Source organism: Neovison vison, chromosome 14, assembly GCF_020171115.1.
Source record: "Neovison vison isolate M4711 chromosome 14, ASM_NN_V1, whole genome shotgun sequence".
NCBI classification, from domain to species: domain Eukaryota; kingdom Metazoa; phylum Chordata; class Mammalia; order Carnivora; family Mustelidae; genus Neogale; species Neogale vison.
Window position 1 is genome coordinate 23,381,826 of NC_058104.1, and position 22,384 is coordinate 23,404,209.

At 47.3% G+C, this 22,384-nt stretch overlaps 1 protein-coding gene across 2 annotated transcripts in view; it reads right to left on the reverse strand.

Moving 5' to 3' along the window:
* The window catches only part of GRIN2A (glutamate ionotropic receptor NMDA type subunit 2A), a 378,157-nt gene that overhangs the window by 72,581 nt on the left and 283,192 nt on the right, over positions 1–22,384 (reverse strand). For both annotated transcript variants that reach the window (XM_044232754.1, XM_044232753.1), the window contains exons 4-6: positions 7,968–8,173; positions 2,356–2,524; positions 2,094–2,247 (exon numbers count right to left, since the gene is read on the reverse strand). In XM_044232754.1, the coding sequence (XP_044088689.1) occupies positions 2,094–2,247; positions 2,356–2,524; positions 7,968–8,173 (529 nt within the window). The remainder of the gene's footprint in view (positions 1–2,093; positions 2,248–2,355; positions 2,525–7,967; positions 8,174–22,384) is intronic.

A 22,384-nucleotide genomic window follows, 5' to 3' on the forward strand; every position in this document is an offset into this window, starting at 1 on the left:
TCAGCTGTTCAGCATCTGCCTGCGGCTCAGGTCATGATCCCAGGGTCCTGGGTTCAAGTCCTGCTCTGCAGGAAGACTGCTTCTCCTTCTCCCATTCCCTCTGTTTGTGTTTACTCTCTGGCTGTGTTTCTCTCTGTCAAATAAATAAAATCTTAAAAAAGAAAGAAAGAAAGAAAAAAAGAAAGAAAAGAAGAGAAGCAGATCTCGTGGGGCTCCTGGCTGGCTTGGTCGCTGAACGTGGGAATGTCTCTCTCCCTCTGCCCCTTCTCCTGCTCCCATGCACTCCCTCTCTCTTAAAAACAAAAGAAAAGAGAGGAGAGGAAAGAAGAAGAAGAAAAAGAAAAGAAAACAGATCTTTTCCCATTCTTTCCATGAACTCACTTCTTCCAACCTCTTCTTAACCTCCAGGGCCAAAGAGCCCTGTTAAAAGGGCGTCCTGGGGGGGCGCCTGGGTGGCTCAGTGGGTTAAAGCCTCTGCTTTCGGCTCAGGTCATGATCTCAGGGTCCTGGGATCGAGTCCCGCATCGGGCTCTCTGCTCAGCAGGGAGCCTGCTTCCTCCTCTCTCTCTCTGCCTGCTTCTCTGCCTACTTGTGATCTCTGTCAAATAAAATAAATAAAATCTTTAAAAAAAAAAAAAGGCGTCCTGGGGAGTGGGAAACCGTGATAAGGACAGCCTCACTCACACCACCCAATCACTGCTAAGACTCCGCCTGCGTTGCCCGTGTCAGTCGGCAGCATTTTTCCTGGTGTCCTGAGGCTCCTTAATTGAGCTACGGGTCATTACCCATATCAGACAAAGGCGTGTATCTGTCCTGAACGGAAGCGGGGGTGCAACGTGAAATCCGGGCAGGGGTAAGGATTTCAACAGCTTCAGTGCACTATCAAAAAAATGCAAACAGCAAATCCGGGCATCTCCGCGAGTGAGGCACAATCCAAAATCCTTGCGGTCAGCATTCCGCTCAAGAAAAGGAACCAAGGACAGCTTCCCTGGAGGGCCCCACGACGGACCAGTGAAGAGGGTGGGGAAAGACCACCGGCGGGGAGCCCCTGGCCGCAGACTGGCTCTCTGGGCTGTGCGTGCGAGCTCTCCAGCAGCTGTGCGTGTATCCGGAAACGTGTAAGAAATCTGGTTGACTCTGATCTGCTTCCCCTCTCTCGTGCAGTTTGCTTTAGGGGTTGGCCTCAGCCTTCCCAAATCTGGGACAAACCCACGGATACGGGGGCGCCAAGGAGAAGGGAACGGGAATCCCACGATCTTCAAGGCAGCTGCTCTCAAAAGCTGTTGATGAGAACCTGATACGCCACATCAGACTTTCCTTTAAAGAAAAAACAAATCACGCATGGCTGCGTCCCACGCGGTTTCTCCCTCTCTGGCCAGGCGACTGTGTATACAGTGCTAAAGGAAACAGGATGATAAAAAGTAGAGCTCTACCTCACTTTAAAAAAAAAAAGTTTTATGTCAAAAACATGTATTTATGAAAAGAGTTAAAAGGAGAGCAAGGAATTTTTCTCCCTTACAAACCAGTCTGCTGGAAGGATAGTCACATTTAAAATATGATTCCATTAATTTTCCATCAGTGTATGCTCTCCAGAGTACTTGCATTTTGTTTATCTGAGTGCCAGTATAAATTACGGTGCGGTCATCGTCATTTCACCCTCAAATCCAGTAAATAAACGGCTGTCATGCCAGTGAGGGATGGACGATGGGAATGAGGATGCAGAATAAAGGCTTATGGGCTGATTTAAATTAACTGTGGACAGGCAGGCTTATTTTTTTTAAATGTTTTCCAGGCTCTGAGACGTGTATGTGCTAATCTCCATTCTGTACATTTGGGACCAATATGTGAATATGCGATTGTGTGTTCAGGATCATTCCTAATCCGAGATAAACGAAAGACGTTAATGGGGTTGGCGGGGGGTGGGGTGTGGGGGTACAGAATTGAGATCATTCAAATAGGACAGGCTCTGGAATGCGGTGATGTCATTGCAAGGAACTGACCAAGGTCCTGCCTGGTTCCATCCTTCCGGCAAACGAGACAAATGCCTCTAGTTCCCTGTTAGGAAAACAGCAGTGACCTTGATGTCCACCTACCTAGAAAAGCAGAAGGTGAGACAGTGCCGTTGCTTCTTGAAACCATGACACTGATCCCCGTCTCCACAAAGGGCACGGAGAAGTCCACCACTTCCGAGCGCTCCTCGTTGATGGTGAGTGAGCCGACCGCCATGACTGCCCGTTGGTAGACCACCTGCACGCAAGGCAAAGTAGCACAGACCCTTTACTTGCCCTTCCCACCACCCCCGAGCACCGCAGGCACGCAGTCCAGATTAGAGCCCACGGGAGGAAGGCCACTTACTTCCCCAATCATCCCGTTCCACACATTGTTGACTTTCTTGCCATGCTTCCCATTAGTCACCAGGTAAAGGTCATAGGTGAACTTCACAGTGCGGGAAAGCTTCTTCAGGATATCGATGCAGAAACCCTTGCAGCATTTTTTAACATTCATGCCCTCATTGGTGGAATTGCTGTAGGAGGAAAAAGAAAAAAATCCCTGAGACCGTAGAATATGAGCACGAGGAGATCTGCTCACCGTCATGACCTAAGATGTTTCCACTGTTTTCCACGCAGGAATCTGAGGCTCAACAGGAGGGAAGGGCTTTTTCAAGGACAGGCGGTAGTTTATGTCGACAAAAGGACTAAGTGTTCTCATGGACAGTAACCACGACAACGGCTAACTTTTATTGAGTGATTATTATTTGCGCCACGTACAATGCTTCAGGATAATTGCTGAAATAAACTCCATGGCATTTCTCTTAGTTAACAATAACGGTTTCTCCATTACACCACCTCTTACCTTAATGTTTATGACACCTACAGCCCCTTTAGAAAGTTTTGGCACATGATCTGAGCTGAACTATAAAAGCTTATCAGAAAATGAAAGAGAGACAGATGACGCGAAATTCTCAGCTGAAGGAGGGTTTTGCTTTATTCTATCACTGCGGATGGAGGTTTGCAACCAAAGAGAACAAATAAAGGTGTCTTCCTTAGGAAATGCACTTTCCTTCCGGAGGAAACCGTGACTGAGAACCAGAAGACAGGGGTCCACCTCGTGCCCGAGTCCATGAACTTAATGTATCTTGATGGAGTTATCTGTCAAATGAGCAATCCTTCCTAACACTTTCCCTCCCTCCCTACATCGCAGGAAGTAGAAAAGCTGACACTTTGAAACAGTAATGTCCTTGATCAGGAAAAAGCCCTATTAAAATACAGAGGGTACTGGCATCTTAAAAGCTGTCATGAACTACCAAGGTGACAAAGGTGGCTTTGTGCTAGCCACCTTGCTCTGGCTTTATTCATCTGGCCAAGTCATATTCCAAGGACTATACAAATCAAAGGACTATACAAAAATATAATTTTTTAAAGGCACTATGAAGTGCCTTCAAAAAGGAAAGAAAGAGCATCTTCCCAACTAACAGCTGCTACTTGAACAACTCCTGTCAGAAGATCAAGACCTCTCCGGGCAGTGGCCCAGCTGGTCCACACGAGCTCAGCTCCCTGAGTCACGAGTGTCTCTGGGTATCCCACGACGGGGCCATCACACACCCAACTGTTACGTAAACACTAGGTGATGCTTATGGAGATGCAGCACCATAACAGGAAAACACTTCCATTTCCATATCACAGGCAAAAAAGTAGGTTACACAGTGTTCCATACAGAACAGTCCCAGCTAGATAAAAACAGATGAGCTTATGAAATATCTGGATGGAAAAACAATGAAATAGGAAGCATAGCTATTTTTGAATGGTGAAAAATAACTTCTTCTCTTTTTCGTGGTTTTAGGTTTTCTTCCCCCCAAAAATTAACTGCAGTGAGTATATACTACACATATAATTAGATACACACACACACACACACACACACACACCAAGCACCACTGACGTCTGTCTCAGCCCAGCGACATGGGGAGATTTGACAGTGTGACTTCGAGTAATGGTAGGGGATTGCAAAATGCCATGAACGTGACAGAAATGTGTCCTAAGTGCATTAAATCAATGGCATGTCCAAATACAATTTCCTTCTCTATATCTATCTGGGGCTCATTGAAAAATGTGGAAGAACCAATTCTTTATTTTTTTTTCCTGGCCACCATGGGCCACACATCAATGCCTCCTCTCAACCTCTTCCTATCTCTGTCTCCTTTGTCCTCTGCTCCCTCCCTTCTTCTGTCAAAGGGGCTTCCTTCTCCTGGTCTGGTTTCCTGGGAGAGCCTGGATAGGAGTTACGAACACCCCAAGCTTAAGATTCGGGGTCACAGGTGCACAAGAGTAATCTTTGGCCTCAATGAGAACCTTGGCCAGCTAATGAAGTAAGTACCTCTCCTAGTCTCCTAATAGTAGGTGTACATCTAGATTCAGGTCTATGTCTAGATGCAGCGGTCATTAATACATTTCCACATTACCTACTGTGTGCAAGACATGGAATTATACCCTGGGACCATGGGATGAAAAGACATGCAGCAGATGCGACAGATGAATTTCTCCCGAGGATTACGGAAACACAGACCAGCTTGTAATTGGAAACTTTCATGAGTTCTAACCACAGCCCTGGTGTATGGGCACAGGGGGGTGTGATTTGACCACAAAGACATCTGAGAAATGGCGCCCAATGCAATCTTTTCCCGCTCCCCACCATCACCCAAAAGAAAAGTGACCCATAAAAGCCCATGTGGAGAAAGGGATCTAATAAGAAATCCAATTCCCCAGCTCTCCAGTTTCCCAGTGTGGCCAGTGGAAGGGATCACAGCCGTGAAGGTCGGACAGAGCCGCTGAGAGGTCCCAGGTCTGTGCCTCACCATCAGGAAGACACAGACCAGCTTCTTCACTAACGAGCCTCAGCGTGCTCCCTTGCAAATTAAGAAGGCTAGTGCTTACCTTGCAAGAGAGTTGGGGAGATTAAATAAAATAAAGTAGCTACAGCACTTTTCATGTAAATGCTTAAAAATACATTTCCTCTCTTCTCACCGACCATCTGACAGTTTGGGGGAATTAATCGACAGGGTGGCCATTTTTCCCCAATGTAACAAGCCAGATCATTTTTTCTCAATTTTCTCTTCATGCCTTAAGACCCAACTAACAGATGAAAAGAAATGCTTGATTCCCCAGCTCATTTCCTGTTACCTATGTTTTTAGAAGACTGATGTGTATCTTAAAGACCCCACCATTCACCAGAAGTGAGAGACAAAACGTTTTCCCTGAGAGAAAGTCACCAAGAAAAATAGAGACATGTTACCTACCAGAATCCTTCTTAGAACCAATCAGCCTGCCCCAACGGTATCACCTTTAGGAAATGCAATCGATCTGATCTGTGTGACTATGGAGATGAATGGGTCCCAGCGACTGCCTATGGCTTTCGAAGACTTCGTCGCCTAGATGTTCAGTAACCTTGTCCTGTCGCCAAGTGGGAGAAGGAAGCTACAAACCACCACCTCCCACAGGAACCAAAAATGTGAATTTGAACCTGTTGATCTGTGTATAGTCTCTACTAAAAATCTTAATTCTTTTAAAGAGAGTAATTTATTGGGGGAGGGGAGCGGTGGGTTGGTTATTTTCTCCATAGAAATGTGGCTGAGGACTCGTTGACCTACTGTTGTCAGCGCCAAGGCTTCTGATGTTAAAGATTTAAAGCTCCCATGATTGACTGTAGGCTCTACTTGATGGCCCCATTGAAACAAGAAAGGCACCATTGTCATAAAGGAGGTGCCCTGACTGAGGTAAGGGTCCTTGTTGTGTGCCAACCGCCCTGCTTTTTTCATCTAACCAAGCTGTGCTCAAAGACCACCCACACCAAATCTAACTCTGGTTGGACAACTTTCCCGCATTTACTCCTTCCGTCTCCCACCCAGCGCATTAGTCTCTAGCACCACCCTGGGCTTCCTTCTGTTTCCCAGATCTGTTAATCTCTTCCCTACCTCAGGGCCTTTGCACCTGCTGTTCCCTCCACCCAGAAGCCTCTCCCCCTGTTCTTCACAGGTTCATTGTCCTTTTTTGTATCGTCTCACATCTCACCTGTATGAGCTGAGGGAGCCCCACGCACCTCAAGTGACTCTTGCCTCACAGCACCTTATTCTTACCCTTTACAAGGTTTATCGTAACATGGAGCTGTCCTGATCTTTTAGCGACTGAGCTGTTTTTTAACTGTGTGCGCTCTATATGATAAGCCCCCCATCTCTCGTCTTCTCTGTTTGCTGATGTAGCTTCCGTGCCCTGCACTGAGCCTCACACATGAACTGTACTTCGTGTGTATTTATTCAATGACTAATCTATTCAAAATTTCAACTCTAATGAGGCTCCTCATTGATTAAAAAAAGGGGGGGGAGTTTTCTCCAATCTACAATGTACCTTCATAATCCATTTTGGCATTATATTTTAAAAAATGATCTTTATCTCAAGCAGTGGGCTCCGGGGATCTGAATCTTGCATAACGACTTCCGTTGGAATCTGGGATGCGGGAGGGCTGGTACCCATTCACTCATACGTTTACACATTATCAACACTGGGGGGCCCTGTTCCGTGCTTATCACCGGCATACAAAGACTAGTGAGCCACGTTTCCAATATTTAGGCAGCTCCCACTCCAGGGGCAAAGACAAACTGTAAGCCATAGAAACAGGTGACAGAGAAATCTAGCAGTGGGTGCTGAACATTTAAGTTCCTTCAAAGTTGTGTGTTAAAGCCCTAAACCCCAAGGTGATGGTGTTAGGAGGTCGGGCCTTTGGGAGGTAAAGCCCTCAGGAATGGGATGCGTGCCCTTAGAATGAAACAGGAGAGCTTGCCTTTCTGTTTGCTCTCCACCATGGGCTGATATCAAGAGAAGACAGACGTCTGCACTCTAGACATCCGGCTGGTGGGTTCCCGGCCCTCAGAACCGTGAGAAGTTAAGTGTCTCTCTTTTTTAAACCACGCTGTCTGCGATGACTTGTCACAGTAGCCTGAACAGACTATGGCACAGAGACACACTCAGGGTTCTGCAGAAGGAGGGACAGCAAAGCCAACTTGGGGAGGGACAGCAAGGACCGGGGAGAATTATCCAGATGAAAGGAGGGGCTCGGAAAATACTGCCAAAAATACTCCAATGGTAGGCCTTTTCCCTTCGCTTACACCCCCACGAGGGTGTGCTTTCCTTTTTGTTTGCTCTAGAAAGACTAGAGTCAGGGCCTTGGACCTGGTCACGAAGCTTTATGCTTTCCCAGAAGGGTGAGAGGTTAGGGACAAACTCCACCAGAAGCTCTCACAAAAATTGGCAGTTGTTACTTTGGTCGTTAATTTAAAAAAAAAAAAAAAAAAAAAAAGGCACGGACGGGACGCTGGCTTGCTGTCGGTAAGCTAGGAGACCCAGAAGGTCTGGTCCGTGCCAATCACATGAGAGAGTCATACAGAAGGCGTACCGCGATCCCCTCGGGGAGAAGTTTCCAGAATGTTTGAAGAGTGTATGTCTGGGATATATAATAAAGATGGGATGGAGGAGATGTGCCGTACTGGAGGAGGGAGCAGTCCGAAAAATAGAAATGTCTAAATATTTTTAAGGAAAGACTGAAGGGGACAGTTCATGGAGCGCAGTGGTTAAGAATATGGCGGTGGGGGGAGCTGGACGCGCGTCTGAGTCCCAGCACGTCTGACAGCTCTGAGCGTGTTTCTGAATCTCCCCGTAACTCAGTACAAATATCTCAAGGGGCCCAAACTACTCCCGTCCTATTGCTGTTGCTGGAATTAAATGAGTGTAAACCACCTGGCGTCATGCCAGTTATTACCTCTTTAAAAAAAAAAATCGAATATTACAGATTATAATCTAGTGTCAGAATAGCCTATTTTATAGGACATTTTATCACGGTACTCCGGGTGCTGCTGCCGAGGACCCGGGCTGGCTTGAAAGGGACCGGGCGCATTCGAGACACGCCACCCCCAGACTCACTTGATTCGGACAAACTTCCGGCACGGCACGGTGTTCCTCACGCACGTCTCGGTCAACGGGTCTATGTCCTCCACGATGACAAAGGGGGCCTCCTCCAGGGTGACGATGCTCAGATGGTTGTCGTCCGGCTCACAGTCTGAGAAGGACTTGTACCTCGGCCACACGGCGTGCCGCAGGCTCAGGGTCTGGTTCTCCCACTTGCCCACCTGCATCAGAGAGACAAAGGTACAACTGTGGTTTTTTTTTTTTTTTCCAACACCGACTTCTAGAAAGGCGACTCCTTCCCTGAGCGAGGTCCGAGGCATGAACTCTACCCATCTTGAGGGCTTTTCTGTTACCTACCTCCACATATGCTTCTGAGTACATGCTAAAAGAGATAGGAATATGGGGTACCTGGGTGGCTCAGTCCTTAAGCATCTGCCTTCAGCTCAGGTCATGATCCCAGGGTCCTGGGATCGAGCCCCGCATCGGGCTCCCTGCTCACCAGGAAGCCTGCTTCTCCCTCTCCCACGCCCCCTGCTTGTGTTTCCCTCTGTCACTGTCCCTCTCTGTCAAATAAATAAATAAAATCTTTTTAAAAAAATTAAAAAGATAGGGATAGAGGGAGAGCAGAGGACTGGGCAGCCCCACACCCTGGCTTGTCCCCCACTAATTAATATGGCGATGGTGCCCACACGATGAGCGGGGGAGAGCTCCCCAGGTGATCTTAATGTTCTGCCAGACTTTGGGGCCACTGACGTCGCAAGAGCAGCGTGCACTTTTAGAATCAGAGACGTCTAGGCTGGGACCCCTACCTGTGCCACTCAGTAGCTACACAAACCGGGCAAACTCTGGACCACTGGGAACGTCTGTTTCCTCCTCTGTAAACAGCAGAACTCCACCTACTTCGTAAGGATGACGTGGCAAATTAAGCAAGACAGTCTGGGAACAGCGACCCGCACCGTGCCCAGCACGTAGGATGGACTCCATACTTTCAAAGTGTAGGACAGAGACAAGAGAAGGAGAAATTTTTTAAAGATGCTAAGGGAAGGAGGTTGATGATGTGGAAGACAAGGCAGGAGGACTGACTGGAGGCAGGAGAGGAAATCAGGAGCATCATTTCAAGCCCAGATATGCTTCTATTTAAGTTGCAAATTAAGGTGAACTGTTATTAATCTGGCCCGAAGCAGGGACTTGGAACGCTTAGCGTGCACCAAGACCTGTCAAAATAGAATCGATCTCTTCCCTCTGAGCAGCAGTCGGCATGTTAGCAAAATCAAATTGAAGGCTGTATGTTTTGAACCTTAATTTTATTTGACAGCGTATTGGCACTATTCGTATACTGCTCCAGGAGAAAGCTGCTCCCGGCCCTGTGCTTCCTCCCTCCTCCTGCTCCCGTGTGCAATTGCTTGACACCACAGGTCAGTGCTTTATTGGTAATACCAACCTCAAGGAAGCACCTCGTCCGAAAAGCTAAGTGCCAAGTCCCGGCTTGTCTGTGTTGACGTGACCCACTCACCTCCCCTCCTGTAATGTGAGCGTCACCAGAAATGAATTTCAGGCCCTTAAAGAGAATTCAGACACGCCGGACACCCAAAGGGGTGACGGGGTGGCAGAAAAGGCAGACGGGGCTCTCCTAGACCATCCTGGAAAACGTTCGCTGCTTATAGGGAAACATCGCAAGTAGCCAATTACATAACTGTCCAGCATGGCTGATCCCTTCCTTTGGAAGACAGGAAGGGCTGTAGGAGAATTTGGTCCAACAAATAGGTCCGTCTACCACTGCTGTGATGTGTAACACAGGCCGGGGAGAATGTTGAACCCGTCAAATTCCTCATTCACTCCACACAGATTTCTTAAACACCAACTGTGTTGTTGCCACCAGCCTGGGCGCGATGATGGATAAAACTGAATGACGCCTGTCTTCTCGGAAACATCAGTCTGCTGCAGGACAAAGACTAGACTAATGGTAATAAACATGCAACTAGAAAAAAAGAGATGGCCATGCTTTTCCTTTTGGGACATGTTCTCTCCATTCATTCCTTTTCTTTCCACTTCTCTCGGAAAAGCTACACCTTCAAGAGGGGCTGGGTAGTTCAGCGGGTAAGAGAATGGCTTTTGGAGTCACACAGAACGAAGGGCTCATCCCGGCTTCATCCATTTAGCTGAGTGGCCTCGGGAAAGTCACTGAACCTCTTGAGTTTTATGTTCTCTGTCTGCAAAATGCTGATAGCTATGGGACATGACCTTAAGGACTGTAGTAAGTTTCCGATGAACCAAAATGCCTATGCAGCATTGAGCACAGAACTTAGCATGTCACGTGCGTGATAGCTGCCATTATTTTATTATTGTTGTAGTCTGCATTTAGGACTTAGCTCAAATACCACCTAATCTGCAAGGGCATGCCTCCTTTCCCTAGGAGTACGGAACTCTGCACCTGTACACCATAGCTCTTCGATGCTGTAATTATTCAGTGTCAGTTTTGAGCTCTCCTGTGTTGTTGGGGAATGTACTGATCCCCACAAATCCCACAGGGTAAGGGTTCTTCTTCCAACTTTGCAGTTCAGAGAACGGAAGCACAAAGACATAGAACCTATCCAGACATAGCTGGGAAGCCATGGAACCAGAGCCATACCACAGGGCTGTGTGAACCCAAAGTTGCTTCTATTAAGTGATCTGCAGTAACCATGTCAGAGCTCCAAGACCCTTCCTCCCTCACACAGACAGCCCCGGGGGGAGCCCCAGGAAACAGAAATCAAGGCAAAGACCATTTAGCCAGCAGAATCTTTGGTGATGTCATTGGTCACATCACTATACCCTACACCATGAAGTCAGGCAAAGGTTCCCACCCAAGACTGACTCCCGGGGAGAGCGGCAGCGAAGGTGTCTGAGTTCCTAGAGTGTATTAACATCCCAAGTCTCCCCTAAGTTACTCTCTTTCTTCCCATGTCTATGTAAGCACCCAGCGGGTCAGTCAAGGAGGGTTGGAAGCAAGCAGTGGGTGGAAAAACTTGAACAGCCAAAGCTGCTTTGTCAATGCTGCTGGCATCATCAAAGCTCCCAGTGACTCCCCTGAGTCTGTGGGGCTGCCCTGATAGGCTTCCCAAGTCCCCAGATCCCCACTCCAGGATTCTCCATACCACACGGGGAAAAGAGACTCTCCCCTCCTATGTGCACTTTCACGAGGGATTCTAACTGAGTCAGTCCAGTGCTTGTAGACAGAATGAACAAAGATTCACTCGCTCCTTGGAACACCTGCATGGCTCAGCCGGTTAAACAGCTGCCTTCGGCTCAGGTCATGATCCCAGAGTTCTGGGATCAAGCTCTGCATCCGGCTCCCTGCTCAGCGGGGAGCCTGCTTCTCCCTCTCCCTGCCTCTCTGTCCACCTATGATCTCTCTCTGTCAAATAAATAAATAAAATCTTCAAAAAAAAAAAAAAAGATTCAATCACTCCCTAAGTTTTTATGGGGTGGCCATTAGATATCAAGCCCGGCACTAGGCACCTAGGAGACTCGAGAACACACAATTAAGTTTTCCCTTGCATGGAATTTTTACACTAAATGGGAAGACAGACATGAGTCCAATAATCACACAAAAACACATCATACCAACTGGGAGGAAGAAAGAAAAAAATGGGTCTAAGAGAACCGATGGTGGGGGTGGGGAGAAATCACAGAGGGCTTCCCTGAGGGGGTGGCACTTGAGTGGAGATCGGAAACCCCAAGATGAGTAAGTGGGGGGCTGGGGGAGTGAAGGGGAGGGAGAAAACCTCACATAGGCAGGGGCTGGATGACTCAAACCTTTGCAGGTCCCCGTAAGGAGCTGAGATTTACCCTAGGAGTTCATCCAGTCTGTTGGCCAGGAGGGAAAGGCTGGATGGAAGTGACCAGGGATATATGTCCACATGTAACCTGCCCCAAGGGGGAAGCTCCGTGCTCCCGAAGTGCATCTTTGCTTCTCTTTCTTGATGGAAAATTTTAAACTCCTACAAAAGTGGGACAGTGTAATGAATTTCCATGTTCCCATTATCTCGCTGCAGTAATTACTAACTCATGGCCAACCCTGTTTCATTTATTTGCCACCCACTTCTCCTATACCACACTGCAGGAACTCCCAGACACGGCAACATTTCATTCATAAATCCTTAATTCGATTTAAATATCTAATCTCTATTTGCTTAATAACATTACATCTCAACAAAGCTATGTGTTTCTCTGATTAGATTAGGATTCCCCTGCCTAGGAGGGATTTCCTACAGACACTGATTGGGTGTGAGGTTCCTCAGCTTCTAACTCAGGGCCTGGCGCAAGGGGGGACTTCATGGACAGTTATTGATGGAATGAAGGAACACGAGACCTGAATTTCTAAAAACGTCTGTGAGTCGGAAAATACTAGCAGACTGATCGATGTGTCCGTATCGGCCTCAGCTGTGGGATTTTGCACCCCAAGCACAACACTGAAGTAACAAAACCCATATTCTCTCCCTCGCTCATGCTTTCTTTCACTTTGACTTCAGCCCCCTCGGCGCAGAGCCATCGAGAGTGACTACGTCCTATTTTCCAGATGGAGCCAAGACCATCATACCTAGGCCAATCAATTTAAAAGGGGCTCTGGCCGCTCTGAAGCGCTCAAGAAGATGCCAAGCATCAGCAGAATAAACCATGAAATGAGAAGAAACGTGTCACACCCTCTCTGCTTGCTTGCCTCAATGTCCCTAGGCCCTGAATGGACACAGACTACGAACGCTCCCTGTGCCTTTCTCTAAAGGTCACGTCCAAGACAGAAGAACCCTGGGCCCTCTGAGGACAGTAGCCATCAATCTCTCCCTCCATGCTCCCATTTTGAGCTGATGGTGACTGTCCTGCTATTCTTTAAAAGAGACCTTCTTCTGGCCCTCAGTCCCCTCCAGAATCGGGCACACCCCACGGGGCAGAGTCTGCAACGTTAGAGCAGCAGGCCCCGCCTGCCCCAGAGAAGTTAGTGCGTTCCAAGGCTGCACCACACGTCCTCCTGGGAGTAAGTTTTCACAGCATCAGAGCAAGGGAAGTGTTCCGGTCTCTGTTACACACATGACCCTATTTCTGGCACTCCAAAGGAAAAGGGAGTTCCAGGAGGCCTTGCTAAACTTAGATCTCCACGTGACTGGGACAGGAAGGTACACTTGAGCACGTGTGTTGGATATGGGCATGTACTGATTTGTTCATTTTCCAAGGATCAGCCTCAACCCTATAGGACCCCTCTCTTCTGTCCCTCACAGGTTACAGAGGGAAAACGTTTCAGAATCATCAATATCTTGAGCCTCAGAGTCAGACAGGTTCAAATCTCACCAATGCCCTTGGTCGGGTGACGGTGTGCAAGTCACATGATCTTTCTGAAGGTCAGTTCCTGGTCCACAGCAAGTTCTCCATATCAGGCACTATTATCATTAATTCAACATCTATTAAGCCTCTCTTTGGGAAAAAGGTAAGCCTCTGCAGCAGAAGCACTGGCTGAGTTCCCATCACAACACGCCCTTGACCTTTGACTTCCTTGGGTCTCAGTCTCCTCAGCTGCAACAGAGATGGGGTGTGCGGGTAGACCAGATGATCTCTAAGGTCTTTGAGACCCAAGGTTCTAGACAAAGTGAAAGAAAAGTTGCCTTCCAAGCTCACTCCTTACTGGGATCAGAGTAACAAATGGGTCATTAGCCAGGGGGTCAATGAAGGCAGCACAGCTCACAATTTGATGTTTAATTCAGGAAGGAGGCCTTGTGCCAGCAAAGGCCAGGGAAATGACATGCCCATCTCTGAAGAAGACAGGACGGTTCTGAGAACCAAGTTGGAAGACCAAGAAGAAAGAATGAGGTCGCCAAAGCCTTCTTGGTTGGGAGTTCTCTGCTGCAAGGAAGCCAGTGGCGCTCAGAGCTTAAGCTTCCCACAACGCTGACTCTTGCTTGTTCTATATACAGGGGCGAGGGTTCAAATCCTGACTTGATACTTAGCTGGGGTAATTCAGCTAACAAATGGGGTAACAATGATGCCAAAGTCAATCGTGGACATTTCTCAGGTGCTTTCCTGTATGTTTCCGGTACTGAGACTTTAATCATGCATTACCCGACTCGATTCTCCAAGCAACTCCAGGAGGTGGGGAATGAGGGCTAACCTTATTGCTTGGGGTAAACTGAGGCTCAGAAAGATGAGGTGTCCTGCTCAGATCGTAATGCAAAAGTCAAAGGAAGAATATAAACTTGGTCAGTGAAAATGCAGAGCCCGGCTTAATCTCTACCTTCCTCTATGAAATTTGGTTTCTTCGTATTTTAAAGGTTAAGAAAGAGTCTCCACCTTACAGACTTCTTGCAAGGATTACAGATGATGACAAAAATAATTCTTTGTGGGGGTGCCTGGGTGGTATACTTGGTTGAGTGTCTGACTCTTGATTTTGGCTCAGGTCATGATCTCAGGTTTGTGAGATCGAGCCCTACGTGGTCTCTGCACTCAGCGCACAGGGTGTTTGGGTTTCTCTCTCCTTCTCCCACTGCCCCTCCCACTCATACTCTCTCTCTCTCTCTAAAATAAAGAAAAAAATAAGTCTTTGTTTCTACTCCTCTGCGAGCTTTAAATATTTATTTGTGTAATTCTAAAAACAGACTTATAAGTAAGATATTACACTACTATTACCCCATTTCAGAGATGAGGGGACTGAGGCATGATGTGTAAGTAGCTTGTTCAGTCCCCATCGCTTGACAGGAGGACAATCAGGATCTGAACCCAGCACTTGCTTTTAAATCAATAAGGAAATGCAACTAGAAGTTTTTGCTGGGGCAAAAAAAAAAAAAAAAAAAAAAGAGAGAGAGAGAGAGAGAGAAAACTTTGATAATGCAGAAATCCAACAAACACCACCGGAGCCAGATGACTAAGGTCAATGCCAGTAGGGACAGGTCATTTTGATAGTACGTCCCCTTGATACAATGTGATGACACTGTGTGGTCTTCCTCCCGAAACACATAACCTCGTCTGATCATAATAAAAATATCAGAAATATTCTAATTTAGGGGCATCCTAGAAAAGAGCTGACTGAAACTCCTCAAAACAGGGAAGGTCATCAGAATATAAGGAAAGGCTGGGAAACTGTCACAGCCCAGAGGAGCCTGAGGAGACCTTGTGATTAAAGGTAGTGGGGCGTCCTAGATGAGAAAATAGGATGGCACAGGAAAAAGACACTAGATAAAAACCAGGGAGGTGTGAATAAAGCGCAGACGTTGGTTAACAACCACGTATCAATACCAGCTCCCGGAATGGGATAAACACCACATTAATGCCAGGCGTAGTACTCGGAGAAGCTAATCAGCGGGGGAGGGGTATGAGAACTTGCTGTATTGCCTTTGCAATCTGTCTGTAAATCTAAAACTATTCTATTTTTAAAACAGATTTTTTTTAGGGCACCTGGGTGGCTCAGTTGGTTAAGCGACTGCCTTTGGCTCAGGTCATGATCCCGGAGTCCCGGGATCGAGTCCTACATCAGGCTCCCTGCTCAGCAGGGAGTCTGCTTCTTCCTCTGACCTTCTCCCCTTTCATGCTCTCTCTCTCAAATAAAAAAAAAAATAACATCTGAAAAAGAACTTTTTACTGATGTTATTTATCAGCAAGGGAGAGAGGGAACAGAAGCAGAGGGAGCTTCAGAGGGAGAAGCAGACTCCCTGCTGAGCAGAGAGCCCGACGTGGGACTCAATCCCAGGACCCCAGGATCATGACCCAAGCCAAAGGCAGACTCTTAACAACTGAGCCACCCAGGCGCCCCTCGAAAACTACTCTAAAAGACAAAGGCTATTTAGATTTTTTTCTAAATTCAAAAGAGGGAATTTTTTTTTAAAAAAAGCATACGTAGTCTCAGAGAGACAGAGTAGTGGAGTGGCCCAAAGTGTGAACTCAGGCACCCTGGCTTCAGATCCCAGCTGTGCCACTTGGACAGACAGCGGACCCCGGACCCACGGGGGTCTGAGCTGCGCGGGTCCTGTTACACACGGCTGTTCCTCGGTCAAGACAGCGCGGTACCATAAATGCATTTTCTCATCCTTGTGATTTTCCTCATCACGTTTTCTTTTCTCTGGCTTCCTTCAGTACGTGATACAAAGGGCAGACACGGTAAGTGTTAATCAGCTGTTTATGGGGGGCGGGGAGCGGGCCCCTAACCCCGTTCGAGGGTCAGCTGTATTGCTTTGCTGTCTTTCTGCTTTGGGGGCATCACCAGAAAAAGGGGATGAGGACAGTCGTGGAACTCTTAGTTTTGCTGAGACGACTAAATCAGTTACTCTAGGGAAAAATGCAAGGAGGAAGGCCCAGCACTGGGGGAGGTGCTGTACGCTGTTGTTTTGTTGTGGTTTAGATCAATGGAAAAAAAAAAGAAATGAAAAGAAAAAAACAACTTTGCAAGGGGAGTTCACATTGGGGCGTGAGGCACTCAGTTGTACAGTGGACTGTTGGCTTTAGGTCAGGTCATGATCTTGGGGTCACGAGATGGAGCCCCGCATCGGGCTCTGCACACAGCGGGGCGTCTGCCCCTCTTTCTCTCCTTCTGCCCCTCCCCCCCCGCTCCCTCTCTCAAATAAATACATCTTAAAAAATAAATAAGTAGAGGGGAGTTCATATCACTTCATTTTTTAACTCCATAAAAGCATTTCTTTGTTCTTTTTGTCACAAAAGCATTTCTTGATACAAACCTGAGTTGTTTTCATTTGGTTTCCCCTCATCGGTGCTTCTGGCCACAAGTCACCACCTTCTCCACATTTTCCCCCATAGGATTCCGTGACAGCCTTCTGCTACGTGTGGGCCCATCGTCAGTGTCCCCTGCTTTTGGTGACACCATGTTGGTTTGCCTTTGGAGAGATCCCGGGCTCCAAGGTCAAGAACAGGCACATGGCCCTTACATGGCACATCCATGCATTTGGCCCCTGAGCCACAGTGACTGGCTCAGGAGTGTGCACGTGACTTAGGCTGAGCCAATGGGAGTTTCCCCCAGGACTCTGACTGGGATGATCAGCACAGGGTAGTTGTGGCAGAAGAACCCCTCACAGAAAGACAGCAAAGTTCAGCAACAGGACAGCAGGGGAATTTCAATGGCATTGCTTGTGCTCTCACAACAACAAAAGTTGACATTCAGTGGGCACTTGGTACATACATACTTGGTACATACACTGGGCACTCTTCTTAGCATGATTAAAAAATTTATTTGACAGACAGAGATCACAAGTAGGCAGAGAGAATGGAAGGGAAGCAGGCTCCCTGCTGAGCAGAGAGCCCGATGCGGGGCTCGATCCCAGGACCCTGAGATCATGACCCGAGCTGAAGGCAGAGGCTTAACCCACTGAGCCACCCAGGCAACCCAGCACGCTTTTAATTCTTATAAATACTCCATACACAATAATTAGGTGCAGCCAGATGATTTTTATGTCTATCATGAATTTTTTTAATAATTAAAAATAGTCCCAAACTCACCCAAATGGGCTGTGTGGGAGGAGGAAAAGAAATCTTTACCTTCAAAATAAACTGAATTTTGGTGATAAACCTTTGAGTGATTTCCAGCAAAAATAGGGAGGTTTCGAGGACAAAAAAAAAAAAAAAAAAAAAAAAAAAAAAAAAACCTCTGATGGAGAAAAGCGATTTTGTGAAAAGAACTATAAAAAGGGGAAATTAACTTTGTAATGATTTTTTAAATCCATTTTTATTAATAAAATTTAAATACAGTGCCTTTAGAAAGCTAACTGCTCTTCAGCTCTTGGAAAATGTTTTTTGAAAGGGCAGCGATTAGTTATCAAAATGTTCAACCACTATTTTCTCAGAACAGAGATTATTTCATCTCCAGAAACTGTCGTAAGTTAATATTCACCCCTTCATGTCTGGGTCAATTCAGAGAAACCTCACGGAGACCACAAGCAGCTGGGAAAAATTAGGTTAACAGGTGTTTGTGCTCGCTTTTCCAGAAGATGTGCTTGATTTTATTTGATCTGTACACGACATGCTTACCAGAGACAACTAAAATCGACTCGTAACTGGTCTCCTAAGGCACCCCTTAGAACACCTCAAAACGCCCGAGTCCTACATCAACCCTTATTCAGATCCTTCCAGAATCGTGCAGACTCCTCTTAACAGGGATTGGCCCTACACTAACCAGTGGATCTCACCATATTCTCTGCTCTCTGCTTTCGGTCAGTCTTGGTCTCTCTCTCTCAGATGCCCCATGCACACTCTCACATATGTACACACCTAACACATACACACACACACTCCCAGATACTCATCTATGTATATACGTACAGATATGTATCATCATACCTAAACATTTATATGTAAACCTCAACACACACACACACACACACACACAGGAGCAACTATACAGCTACACAGACCTTGCACACACACTACGCCTCTACACACCCACCACACTAAGCCACAAAGTTGCATACACTTCTCAGTTCTCACCAAATACACTGCGATCGACACCCACTTCCCTGCCTTCGCCTGCACTGCTCCTTCTACCCGAAACCCCTCTCCTTGTCACCTCCACAAACTGAAATCCCACCCCCGCTTTCCAGATCCAGCTGAAACGCCACTTCCTCTACACAGCCCAACTTTCCAGGCGGAATGCGTTTCTGCATGCTCTGTGCTTCTAGAACCTTCTCTCCTGCCCCCGACTTGTCTCCCTTGTTCCTTCAGGGCTCAATCCGTGCATCTGGTGCTTTACACTGTTGCAGGCACGGCAGGAGACGTGGAGACTGCAGGCATGAACGGCACGGGCCTGGCCCCTAGCCTCAGCATTTCCGCTCCGGCTGGAGAAGAGAAGTCAAAGCTCAGTAGCAATAAAGAGATAATGGCCATGCGGGGAGTGAGCACAGGATGCTGCCCCAGAGAGAGCTTCTGGCTCTGGAAGGGGACCAAAAGATGCTTCCCAGAGCACGTGACTTCTAACTCTTAGCCAGACCGGCAGAGCTGGTGTGTGGCTTGTTAAGGGGTTCCATCTTTATCCTTAGAGCCACCGAAGTACAGGGATTTCAGAGTCCTTTTCATCAGGGGAGGGATAAAATCAGCCTGATGTATTAGAAGCCTTCTTCCCGACGTGGTGCAGAGAAAGGGTTTGAAGCTAATAGATTTCGGAGGCAGAGAGATGGGTCGGGAGTGTGTTCGGTGGTGCAAGCGGGACACCGGCCCGCGCTGGTGAGGCCGACATGAACTTGAGATCTCCGTGCGGTACCATCGAGAGCACTTAGAGACGGCCTGTAAGACTGTACAGGCCGTGGGGACCGACGGCCCGGTTTCCACAACCACGTGACCTCCCGGCCACCGCAGCAGGGAACCGGCTCACCCACCCCTCAGCTCAATAAATATTTGCTGAATAGAAGCTGCTTTCGACTGCCACACACCCTCCCTTTTTCACTCAGAATTCCAAGTTAAAAGCAGAGAGGAGCCTGTTTACTCATCTCCTCTCCTTGGAGACAAGACAATAGGGATTGCTAAATTAAAAACCAGAGAGGAGATTTATTAAAACCGACAATGGGAGCAGAGTTCATGCGGCCTGTGTTCTGGCTGTCCGGCCCTGCTTAGCTCATTTCATAACCAAGGGGCAAACAGGCCTTAAAACAAACACTTGGCGTGTGCGAAACATCGGAGTACATTTCACTCCAGATAATAAGCAATGATTTACTCCCAAGCTGGAGAAAATATGAGTAATTAACTCTTCAGGAAGATGAATTTAAGGAGAAAAACAAAACAAACAGGAGGCCAATTTCTCTCCACCTGAAATATCAAGTCTTCCAAAGGACATGAGATAAATGGCCGTGAAGGGAATTTAAAATGATTTAATGTCCATATTTAGCATAAACAGCATCATCGATTAGCATCCCTTCTTGCCTCTACATGCAAATCTAATGCAAAAGCAAGCGGGTGGAAGTTTTACAGGCGAGTAATTTCGGGTCTTGGGGTGGCTGCTTGAAACCAAAAGCAGATCTGAACTTGATTGATCTGGAAATCACAACAAGGATGCCAGAGTCAGGACCGTGGCCTGATAGGAAGTCGAAATGTGCTCTACCCGGAGCAGTTCGTAGTTGATTGAGCCCCGTGACTGTTGTTTTAAACCAAGACCGGACAGGAGGTTTGTCCAAGACAGCTAGCATCTTCTGAAACCTGGGGTCATGCTGAGACCAGCTTTCTCCTGCACGGTGTATGCAAACAAGCCTCTAGAAAAATACTGCTGAAGGGCAGTCTGGGGCACACCCACTCTGTCTTCAAGGCCACACGTCCTCCGGTGGCCACCAGCAGAATGAAACCAAGAGCTGCCTTTCAATAACGAGGTACAGCGTCTGCTTCTTTTGAATGTCTGGTCTTAAATGCAGCTATCCAAGCTGGGAGGATAGTGAAACTTTGGTGTGTGAATGAGAACCTCTCCTTGGGGGCTGGTCAGGAACGTAGACTTCTAGATCTTTGGAATGTCCCCATCTGTAGGTCTGGGATGAGGCCTGGGAATCTGACTTTTCAACCGGGATCCTCTGTCATTCTGCTCTGGGTGGTCGAGGACCACATTTTGGGAACCACCGAAAGGATCATACCTCTGGCCACCAGCGGGATTAAATACGGCGTAAGTAAAAGACTGAAATCTTTCTTCTCGAGTTGCTTATGTAACCAGTGGCAGTTGCCAGCAGATCTAAAATAAGTTTAATCAGCTATTAGAGCCTTAATTAAATTCCTCTCAGTTGAAATTTCAGAATTGCCTAATTGTTACACAGCTCATATTGGAGCAGTTTTTTTTTTTCCCCATCCCATAATAACTGCTCTCAGGATAATCTAATATCTTTATGGATGGTAGCATCCACTGTCTTGGAACCCAGCACTGATCTGGTAATTCATGGAGAGGAGTTTTGATCACCGCTATTTCCATGAACCCGCATCTCAGCTTCCATTCTCCTCCTCAGCTTCAACCAACGGGAGATGAGCTCAAGCCTTGTTCAATCACAAATTTAAAAGTGAAAGTCTCTGGAACAATGAGCCACCATCGCCTTCAGAAGTTCACGTCCAATCCCCAGTCCTGCAGAGTCCTTGTGCTGCCAGGTCCCCAGGGATGGACAGAAGTTCTATTTCTTTGGTTTATTTTTAATTTTTTGTGTGCTCTCAGAAATGATGTGTCCTGATAATTAGCTCAACACTTAATCGCGTTTCCTTTGTCTTCTCTGGCTCCAGGATGGGGTCATACAACAGCAGAAATGTGAAAATTCAGCAAAGCAGAAAAAAGCTCCCTTACAATGACGAAGTTTTTGAACACGCGCCGGGGATAGATCCATCGGTCCTCCCCAGGCCGTGGTGACGATTATTCAGTGATTAATAACTGTAAGAACCACATTTCTTGAGCCACGGTGATCACCCCAATCTGCCTTTTCTCGTCTCATCCTGACAACTCTGTAAGGAAGAGCCCCTCGTTGGCCTCATGTGGCCAGCTGAGAAACGGGGAGCTCACGTGACTTGCCCAAGATCCAACAGTGGTCGGGGCGCCTGGCTGGCTCAGTTGGCAAAGCGTCTGTCTTCTGCTCAGGTCACAATCCCGGGGTCCTGGGATTGAGCCCCTATCAGGATCCCATGATCCTGATGAGAGCTCATGCTCTCTCTTGCTATCTCTGTCTCAAATAAATAAAATCATCAAAAAATATATTTAAAAAAAAAAAGACCGAACAGTGATCGGGTGCCTCTCGACTGTGACTTCAGAGCCTGGGGCTTCTGCCAGCACCCGCCCTGTTCCCAAGGCTGCCATCATCTCTGCTTCAGAAAACACTAGAATAAACAGGAGTGTGTTGCTCTGCTGAGGGAATATTCCACGGATCAATCAGAAAGACCGTGCTGCAGAAAGAGTCATGTCCTGGGGAGCTAGGACACGGAGGCAGAGGAGGGGAGAGAGCAGTCAGGGGTGGTGGTCTCGCGGATCTCTCCTGTAGGCCCGTTTTACTTCCTCAGTTTATCCGTGAGCTGATTCTTCTAAAGACCCTGGATTCCTCCCCGGGAAAGGCTGAACAGCAGTCAGCCCTTGCGGGCTTGACGCTGAATTCCACTGCTACCAACATCGACATCCAAAAGGCGATTAGAATAATAATAGATCAGGGGGAAAAAATCAACCGCTCAAATGTGAACTGAGTGACAATTAGGTAATTTGGGGATTTCAACCAAGAGGAATGTAATTAAGGCTCTAACAGCTGATTAGACTTTTCTTCGCCTCTGTGGTAATCTCCAAGTGTTACATAAGGGGCTGTAGAAGGGAGGAGTTGATCTTCTCTTGGTACCACGGTGGACTTGAGATGCTGACCTGCTGACCCTCAAGGCCAGCCTCCGTTTACGTTGCTGCATGTGTTGTAATCAAAACTGTTAATGTAAACTGGGTTGAAATCCTTGTGGGGCTGCTGCCTTGGAGAAGAAAACCCGAGTGGATG